The sequence below is a fragment of the Nematolebias whitei genome, chromosome 2, assembly GCF_014905685.2.
Source record: "Nematolebias whitei isolate Nwh7 chromosome 2, NemWhi1, whole genome shotgun sequence".
Lineage (NCBI taxonomy): Eukaryota > Metazoa > Chordata > Actinopteri > Cyprinodontiformes > Rivulidae > Nematolebias > Nematolebias whitei.
Window position 1 is genome coordinate 10,067,606 of NC_056499.1, and position 10,334 is coordinate 10,077,939.

Consider the following 10,334-nt stretch of genomic DNA (forward strand, 5'->3'; position numbering starts at 1 on the left):
CTGGCAACAAAAACGTTTTGTAAGCGTTTCTTTTAAAAATGTGTGTTGGATTCTGGATTCGTTTGGCTGGAATGCGCCTTTAAACGAACCCCAAAGCAGAGGTGGAGGATGTGACTTTCAGTGAAGCAGCTAATGATTCTGAGCGTTAACGAATTTGTTTTTATTCGAACTCGTGCGAGTTTTTCAAAGCAGCCTGTCGCGTCCGCTGCGCGTCCGTTGGTGACCGAGCGCACCGTTTCCTCTCCAAACAATGAGGTGAGATCTTTTGAAAAAAAAAAAAAAAAAGGAACTCGGACCCACCAATCATTTGTAGCGTGCGCCCACCGGGCTCCGCGGACCCCTCCCCACTCTCCCCACCTCCTCGCGCCCATTGGCTGCCACAGGAGCAGCGACAGTGTTTAATGCGCCATGCGGTGTCCGAGTCCGGGCAGAGAGAGGAGGCGCTCCGGGGGCTGCGCGACGTGCTGGAAATAGTAACCAGAGACTCTGCTTGTGTAGTGAGGAGGTGGAAAAATAAACATCTTATTGTTATTATTGTTGTTGTTTTCTAGTTCCTGACAGCAACGGGGAGACTGGTTTTGAGAATGCGGCATGGTGGCTGAACACCTTGATGGCAGCTGTCTGTCTGTTTGGACTCTTTGACGCGGGGGACACGCAAGGACAAAATGCCACAGAGGAAATCAGGAACTCTGCCCTGCCTCGGGAAGAAAAAACAAACAAACAAACAAACAAACACTGATTGTCCTTTCAGTATCCACTTTGGATAAACGTTTCCACGCGCCGGATTTGTTCCGTGTTGCTTCAGTTTGAGGAGCGGTGACTCACTGCAGGCACAAGGCGAGCCGCTGCATCCTAATCAGACGACAGAGGACTTCAGCTCATTGACATTACAGTCAGACTTTGGAGCACTTTTTTTTTTCTTCTTCTTCTTCTGTTCTCACTGCGCTGCGCTGTAGAGCGCGTGTGCGTCGGAGGAGAAAGTGGGGATCGGGTGGAACTCTAAAGCCAAGCTGTTTTCATCCCACTCCTGTCTTTTTTTTTGTTTCCACTAATGGAGCAGCTTGTCTTGGTAAGATGATTGAGTTTATTGTTGTCCGTCTGACCCTCGTGCTTTGAATGCAACGTTCCACCTGAAGCTCCTCTGTTGCGCATGCTGTTCCTGTCCCTCCTCGTGGATGCAACAGCTTCTTCCGAGCAGCCTTTGGGAGAGCAGCAGCGGGGAGAATTACACGGCTGTGCTGAGAGGTTGGCAGCTCATTTATGACTTTTTTCACAAGGCTCATTTGAAATATCCGGATTATGTGGATTTGTTAATGCGTGTAAGAGGCTCATTTTTATTCTCTTATTCAAATAGTGGCCACGATGTGTTACGCCTCATTATTAAAGTTGCCTTGTGACAGTGTCAGTGTTTAACGTGTGTGGGGCATGATCTCTCTCTGTAGGGTCATGTTAGTGCCCCCCCCCCCCCCCCCCCCCCCCACCCCCCCCCCCCCCCCCTCACACACGCACGCACACACAACCTGCGCTGAAAACCTTGTGGATGGGCTCAGTGAGCTGCTGGGGAGATCATTGTTTGCCCGTGAATGTGTCTTCCCAAGGTTAACTAATTGACAAGCTTTCCTCATAATTGTGCAGATGAATTACACATGAGCCGTGTTTCATTTCTGGCTTGGCACTGGATCTGATTTCCTTCTGGCAGGGTAGCTAGAGTCCTTTTTTTTTTTTTTTTTTTTTGCTCGATTTAATAATTGATTTATATATAACATTTGCCTCCCCCCCCCCCTCTTTTTCCTATTTTTTAGATGGTATGAGCGAACACTTGCAATGACCATTCTGTTTGGAGTCTGGATCTCGATTATTGCTCCGATGGGTCTGGGTGCTCAGCTGAATATAAATTAGACTTTCACTACCACACATTGCTTGGAGAGGAAGAAAGAAACACGGCAAAGACAATCTACAAAAGTCAAATGTCAAGGCACTGCATGATGAACAGGACTTTTGATCAGATTTGTAATAACAGAAATACCAAATTTGAACAAAACATCAACACAGAACGAGGAAACACTGCGCAGATTTGAGCAGCTTTAAGTGATTGGAAATGCATCTTTCTATTTTCTTTTTCCTCCTCTTGTGGGCTCAAGCCCTGACATTAAAAAACTTGAATTATTCGGTCGCAGAGGAGCAGGGTCCAGGAACAATGATTGGGAACATTGCCAAAGATGCCAGGCTTGGACTCGAGCAGAGTGGGCAGGGACAGGGTAAGAAAGCCAACTTCAGAGTGCTGGAGAACTCGGCCCCGCATCTCATCGACGTGGACCCTCAGAGCGGACTTCTGTACACAAAGCAGCGCATTGACAGGGAAACGTTGTGTAAGAGAAACCCCAAGTGCCAACTCTCCATGGAGGTGTTTGCCAATGACAAGGAGATATGTATGATAAAAATAGACATTCAGGACATTAACGACAACTCGCCTATTTTTCCTTCAGATCAGATTGATATTGACATTTCTGAAAATGCAGTGCCAGGGACACGATTTCCCTTGACCAGTGCTCATGACCCTGATGCAGGGGAAAATGGCCTGAAAACCTATCAAATAACACGCGATGACTACAATCTGTTTTCCTTGGAGGTAAAAGCCCGAGGGGATGGGACCAAATTTCCAGAACTAGTTATTCAACGACCATTGGACCGAGAAGAACGAAGCCATCACACCCTTATTTTGTCGGCCACTGATGGTGGAGAATATCCTAGATCTGGGACCATGCAGATAAATGTTAAAGTTATTGATTCCAATGACAACAGCCCAGTGTTTGATCAGTCATCATATGTTGTAGAAATTCCTGAAAATTCTCCTCCAGGAAAAGTCTTAATTGATTTAAATGCCACAGATCCTGATGAGGGAAACAATGGTCAGGTGGTCTACTCCTTTAGTGGCTATGCCCCAGAGAGAATCCGCGAGCTGTTCTCTATAGACTCAAGAACAGGGGTGATAAAGATTCAGGGTGAAATTGACTATGAAGAAAGCCCAGTTATTGAGATTGATGTCCAAGCTAAGGATCTAGGTCCCAATCCAATCCCAGGTCATTGTAAAGTCACTGTTAAAGTGCTTGACAGGAATGATAACTGGCCATCTATAGGCTTTGTGTCTGTGAGACAGGGAGCCATCAGTGAAGCAGCACCCCCAGGCACTGTCATTGCTCTGGTTCGTGTCACCGACAAGGATTCAGGCAGGAATGGTCAGCTTCAATGCAGAGTGCTGGGTAATGTCCCTTTTAAACTTGAGGAAAACTATGATAACTTCTACACAGTGGTGACAGATAGGCCCCTAGACAGAGAGGTTCAGGATGAGTACAATGTCACCATTGTAGCCAAAGACAATGGCATTCCTCCTCTGAACTCCACAAAATCCTTCACAGTCAAGATTCTTGATGAGAATGACAATGTTCCCCGCTTCACTAAGTCAGTCTACCTTCTTCAGATCCCCGAGAACAACATCCCTGGGGAGTACTTAGGCTCAGTTTTGGCACACGACCCAGATCTTGGCCAGAACGGAACGGTCTATTACAGCATAATTAACTCTAATGTGAGTGGGGGTGATGTCAACACCTATGTTAATGTAAATGCAGCTAATGGAGCCATTTATGCTGTCAGATCTTTCAACTATGAACAAATAAAGTATTTTGACTTCAAAGTTCTTGCTAAGGATGCAGGATCTCCACACCTGGAGAGCAACACTACAGTACGCATTAGTGTTCTGGACGTCAATGACAACATCCCTGTCATAGTTTTACCACTTCTCCTGAATGACACAGCTGAAATCCATGTTCCACGAAATGTTGGTGTTGGCTACATCGTCACCACTGTGAGGGCGGTGGACAATGATTATGGTGAGAGTGGGAGGCTCACCTATGAGATTTCTGATGGTAATGAGGAGCATCTTTTTGAGATTGATCCAATAACTGGGGAAGTCAGAACAGCCCACCCATTCTGGGATGATGTGAGTCCCCTTGTGGAGCTGATCATTCGTGTTTCTGATCATGGCAAGCCAACTCTAACTGCTGCCGCCCGCCTTATCATCAAGGCATCCAATGGACGCCCTCCTGATGGACTCCCACACATGAAAGACAGTCAAAACTGGGACATGTCATTGCCGCTTATTGTGACTCTAAGCATCATATCTATCATGCTTCTGGCTGCCATGGTGACCATAGCGATCAAGTGCAAGAGAGAAAACAAGGAGATCCGAACTTATAATTGTCGCATTGCAGAGTACTCGCACCCTCAGCTGGGGAAAGGCAAGAAGAAGAAGATTAACAAGAACGACATCATGCTGGTGCAGAGCGAAGTGGAGGAGCGGGATGCCATGAATGTGATGAATGTGGTAAGCAGTCCTTCACTTGCCACCTCTCCTATGTACTTTGACTATCAGACACGCCTGCCACTCAGCTCACCAAGGTCAGAGGTCATGTACCTCAAGCCCACTGCCAATAACCTCAGCGTGCCCCAAAGCCACGTGGGATGCCACACAAGCTTCACAGGCCCAGTCACCAGCACTACAGACACACCTACTAACCGCATGTCCATCATACAGGTAAGAGAAATCACATTTTTTCTCCTCCACACCAGTTTTTTTTCCATCACCACCCTCACAAAGCTCCCATTCCCCACATAAGCATTTGCCCCTTGTTTAGTAAAATGACAGCAAAAGATGACATTCTAGATGATGGCAGAGCAACCCAGAAACACTGAGAGAAGACAGAGATGGGGAGGGGGGAGTGCTGGAAGGATTAAGCAGCCATTCTGGTGTTCTCGTAGAACAGAGCCAATGACACACATCTTTTGCACCTTAAATATGTAACAACAGATTTTTCAAATCAGCTTCTTTGCAGTATTTTTGTCCTCAATTGTTACTCCCAAGATTGTAAAAATAAGATATCACCCTGTTGTTGTTGATTAATCAGTGGATGCGATTAGGCAATCTGTTTGTAACCAAAACAGCTTTAAATTACCTTATAACTTTTTGAGATTTTTTTTTTTACAATATTATATATTTATATATAGTCTGTAGCTGTATTGTAAATTTAAATGGTGAAATCAGCAGTTCCGTAGTAGAACAATTTGAATTCAGGCAGTGACTTGTGTATTTGGTATGTCATCAGTTCTACACTAAGGTTTTTTTTTTTTCTGTCTTGATTTTAATTCCTAGAGATTAGGAGATTGCACCTGTTTTTCACGGCTACTTTGTACGTCTTTGTGCAAAGTACTCGGGTGCGTAAGCCTCTAACGTGATAACTTCTCTGAGTCTTTGGCCTTAAGCCCATTAAAAGTCTGTCGTGGCAGACAAGGATTAAACTCTGCTTAAGACAGTGCTGTATAACACTAACAGTAATGGGCAGTCACAGCAGTGGTTGTTCTGATGCTTTCCTCGTGTTCCTTTGGAAGCAGAAAGCTGCACGTCCTGTTTTTTTTTTTAAATTAAAATAGATTTTATTTTTCTTCATGGTCACCAGGTGCTTGCTGAAAATTACATTATCAATTTCCTTTGATGAGTCTGTAAGACTATGACCTTAAAAGGTCTTGAGATAACAAAACTTAATGTTCACAATTTAATTTTATAGAAATATCAAAGACGGTGCGTGACTCGTATTATTGTTGTGTTCTAATTGTGACTGTAACTGTGTTTTTTTTTTATCAATTCGGTGTTATTACATAGCACCATTTCACAACAAATATCATCTAAGACAAAGACAAGTAATTGGATCCAATTTTAAACCAAGCTTTTTCAAGTCACACGCTGATAAACTTAACCTATTAGTGTCAAGGGTAAACTGTCTTTCTGTGCCTGGTTCGTTTCACTGGCAGTGAATGTGACAATGATTGAGATCAGATGTGATGGATTCCCATCAGGGAGGAAGGCAAATGCCCGTTGTTTTTGCTTTATTCTTTGTCTTGCTTCTACTTTGTATTACGAACCAGCTACGTGGAGCTGGGGACAGCACACAGACTGTTAAGAGCTCCTAATATGGAAGAAAGAGTAATTACTGGTCGGTTTTACAGTCAGTTTCTCTTCTAATCTTGTGAAAATATATTGGACTCTGTTGGGCTCTCACACACCTTTTTATGGACATTCTTGGTTTTGTGCCTTTTGCCTGTTAAAGAAAAACAAAAACCAAGCGGTATCAACACATTTCCAAATGTCTTATTTACTGAGGGTCCCGTCAAAGCATCAAGCGTGCACGGCTGCTTTATTGTATTATTCAAAAGGAACCTGTGTTGAGGGAGATGGCCTGAGGCATTAAGTTTCTTCAGAAGCTGTACAGAAACAGATCACTTTCCTCCCTCCTCCCTGCTTCATCCTATTCTCTCCATTCGTGTGGACAGTAAGTAACCTGAGTCAGGAGAGTGTGTATGGGGAAAATGTCAGGAAACAAAGACAAAATTCCCCTTCCATCGATCCCAAAGCTTCTCAGCCCATCTGTCACTACAGTTGCCACAGTGCTGAGGCTAAATCGGAAAAATAAATAAATAGACGGATAAAGTGGGGGAGCATATCGCCAGTACAGTTTGCTCAGTCCGTTTCACAAGGGCACCTCTGTTCTGCTGTCTTGGACTGTGCATTGTGGAGCAACTAAAGCTGTCTGCAACTTTCTCTGTCCAGCTGGTTTCCTCTAATGATGTTTTATAGCGGCGCACTGGAACACTGGCTGAGCTTGGTCTTTAGCTTGGAGAAGGGAGTGATATAAACAAATCAGCAGGCCTTATCGTTGTCACCACCGTGCCAGTACCCTGCCCAGTCAGAGAGAGAAAGCTTAGAATCATTATTCCTGTGATGAGGAGATGAATGATATGCAACGATGCCTAATTCCACTTAAGGCACTAAAAGGGAATTACTCGGAGAATAATCAATAACCAATCTGTAGCAACGATCCTCAGAGTTCAGAATCAAATAAACGTCATTATTTTTCCTCCACGGAGGTAGCCTGCGCCTCACGTGACGTAAATGTCTTTGTAGTTAACTGTTTGGTTCATAAATCCCCCTCGTTTTCCTCCACCTTGTCAAAAGTTGACCTTCAAGGGACCATACGTTTCACACGAGTGTTGAGATATTCTGCAAGTTTTACAAGTTTCTGTTTTGTGTAAATTAAGATTTTGTTACCTCCACATTTTCAACACATTTGCCTTTGCTAAAAAGGTGAAAGTGGTTCGGTGACAAAAGGGGTGTCAAAAAGGCTATAAAATCTGCCTTTAGGTGGCGGCAGTCTGCCTTGTGTGGGGTGACATTCACAGGAGACTGGCAGGAAAAAAGGGGCTCCAGTCTGTGCTGGACTAACACCGTCACTTGTCATTTTGTGAAAAAAAACGAACAAAAAAAAAACCTAAATGGAGTCCTTCTGCTCTAATGAAAAATGTTAGACGTGAGAACATAAAATGTAGAATGATTTCTGGAACAGCCTGTCTGACAGCGTTTTAATTCAACCCTTTTGATTGACAATCAGAGACTTCACAATGACACTGAATCTATAATGTTTACAGTTCTCTGAGCACCACGTATAAATCAGAGGAAACATCTGAACCACTTAGAATAAACCTAGGTTCAGTTTTTTTTTCTTGAAACTGACTGATGATCTCAATGAAAAGAAAGAGTGTTGGGGGGAAAAGCTGCTCTGAAGTGTGACTGTGATCAGTTAAGCAGAGTGTTTACCTTTTAGTGGATTTCTCCCTCTTTTCATCTGTTTAGGTTGGGAATATGCATGCCAACATTTTAGCTAAAGCAGATGTTGAGAACGGGTGCTTCGAGGGATGGTCTTACTCTGCATAATTTGTGGAGATTGTGTGTGTGTGTGTGTGTGTGTGTGTGGGCGTTAAGTCGTTGTGTATTCCAGGCATGTGATTTAAGCCTTTAGCTGGCAGGCGCCGTGACAGAGCCCCTCTCTTTTATGAGCGTGACAATCTTGCGTTTGTCCGAACCTTGAAACACCCTTCCTCCTAGAAACGCATACGCACTCACACGTGTGCAAACAAATACAAAGATGCACGTGTTGGTCTGTTTTTAAGGATTCTACCTAAAAAAAAAAAAAAAAAAAGAGTCTTATCCAAGCCAGGGTATTGTATTGAAATTGCTCCCACACTCCGGTGGCCACTGAGCCAATAAATAAAAAATAAAAAAATAGCTCTTTATTTGATTTCTTTCCCTTCATCTGTTTCACCTGCAACTTCATATGGAACAAGTTTAGTAAACATGCACGTATTAAAACCTGCTCCCAGATGTTTGGCATGAACAGTTACTCAAAATAACAAGACATGGTTGAAGAAGCAGCTGTAATTTGTGTACATTAGTCCCTTTTTGGAGCTTCTGAGTCACAAAGCCAGATTTGTTTTGAGCTCACCAGCACATAAAGAAATATTATCTTTCCTCTGCATGTACTTTCACAATACTTCAAATAAACCTGCCCCTACTGTACATAACACAACACGATGAAATCCTAAATTATTGATAAGCATTTTTATGTCTCTTCACCCCTCCTCCCCCAAAAGCTGACACATACAACTGAGAGGAAGCACAGACAGACCACAGTGTTACTCCAGGGAATAACAGTAAATTGTTTTATCTCTCTTTAACCAGAACATAAAAATTTGGATGAAGCTTTTTTTGTTGTATTTGTATTCGCTGCCATCACTGCTGTTTGATGTGTGCTGTAAAAAGCAGTGCTAGTTTTCATATATATGTTCGTCACAGTGTTTTAAAGCAGACTAAAGGCAGCATGAGCTATATTTGCATCCTCTTTTATTAATAAATGATAAGGTTTAACAAATTAGATGGAAATCAGATGTTATCACAATAAGCATTTGAGGTATTTACCTACATGAACACAGGTGGGCTGAATGCGTGAGTGAAGAAATCGAAACTCCACCTGATATTAGCAGAATTTGAGTATTTGTATTTGCGATATGACGCTGCATGAAACAAGTAGAAAGTCTGTCGTGACCTCTGAAACCACTTCTCACTTTCCACTGTCTGGAAGTTTTTTAATAAACTAAGAAAATTAGGTCCCGTTGCAACACACAACACCCAGTGTCTATTAGCTTCCCACTCATTTTAAATGTTTTCTCTGGCCATTTTTTTTTTAATTAACATATTTAACAGCATTGCTGAGTTTTTCGCTTCACAAATCTTTGATTAATAGTTTATTACATTTACAAACATTATGAGTATTCAGAAAATTTGCTTGAGAATTTCATGCAGCTGTGAACAAAAATGTTTTATTTATTGCAAGTTTTGAAAAAAGGGAAAAAAGTAAATCGGAGTAACCTTGATAAATATTTGATATGTTGCCTCCAGACAATGCTCTCCACACTCACAGTTTCCCCTCATAACTCAATGCAAACTTCACCTACGTCAAACTGTAGACAGACATGAATCGGCCTTATGGGTGACCCTTCAGAAATCTTCTTAGACATCGTTCTCCGTATGGACACAGCACTTAGCTGAGCTGCATAATTTCATTAGATTAACAGACCTCCCAGCCCGGCAATGAAGAGCAACAAAGGATTGTTTTATATTTTTATTTTTTTTGCAAGTGCAGGGAAGGAAACAGGAAATGAGAACACAAGTTAACATTCATGATGGGCAGATTGACCGGACATATTAGCTAATTTTCTTGGCTCAGTAGAAAGCAGCTGATTGAAGATGACATGGGCATGATAGGGCAGTAAATGTTCACTCGTGTTATTGTGCATTTGTTCTTGCGTCAGTGTAGAAGTGGATGATCAGGATTCATATGTCTGATGCACAAGTTTACAAACATGCCTTTCTATTGATTCACTGTTGTCTAATGAGCGTTATCTGTAAGTCATACATAGCAGTAATTATAGTAATCCCTTGCTTCTTTGCGGTTTGTTTTTTGGGGACTCGCGGTATTGCGGTTGTTCAAAGTAAGATTGGACATGACACACAATTGGCTGATTGATGGATGAGCTGCATGATCAGCATTGGATTTTTATTTAAAATAAATTATTTTAAATTATTTAGCACCTCCTGCAACTGTGTCAGAGTCAGAGATTCTTTACTGTCGTTCGCACCACATGTGGTACATGTGGTGGAACAAAATTATGTACACAGAGTCCCAGTTACATCCAACAATAAAAAGTAAAAGAAAAACAATGATGACATCTAAGATATGAAATAAGAAAAAACATCAACTAAAAACACACTAAGCCCTAATTGCATAAAACATTACGTCGAACAGCAGCACGAACATGAGCATGAGTCTGTGTGAGCAGATGAGCACGCATGAACACATCAACATTGAAACAGATCAGCAGCAACATGTGAT

General features: G+C 42.5%; 1 protein-coding gene across 2 annotated transcripts in view; it reads left to right on the forward strand.

Moving 5' to 3' along the window:
* The first annotated feature begins 422 nt into the window (after positions 1 to 422).
* The window catches only part of pcdh17 (protocadherin 17), an 84,453-nt gene continuing 74,541 nt past the window's right edge, over positions 423 to 10,334 (forward strand). Inside the window, exons 1-2 of one of the 2 annotated variants that reach the window (XM_037690150.1) lie at positions 423 to 1,069; positions 1,803 to 4,591. In XM_037690150.1, coding sequence (XP_037546078.1) covers positions 2,099 to 4,591 — 2,493 coding nt within the window. In that variant the 5' untranslated portion in view covers positions 423 to 1,069; positions 1,803 to 2,098. Of the gene's footprint in view, positions 1,070 to 1,132; positions 1,246 to 1,802; positions 4,592 to 10,334 lie in introns of those variants that run through there. The other variant, XM_037690143.1, reaches the window with a different exon arrangement.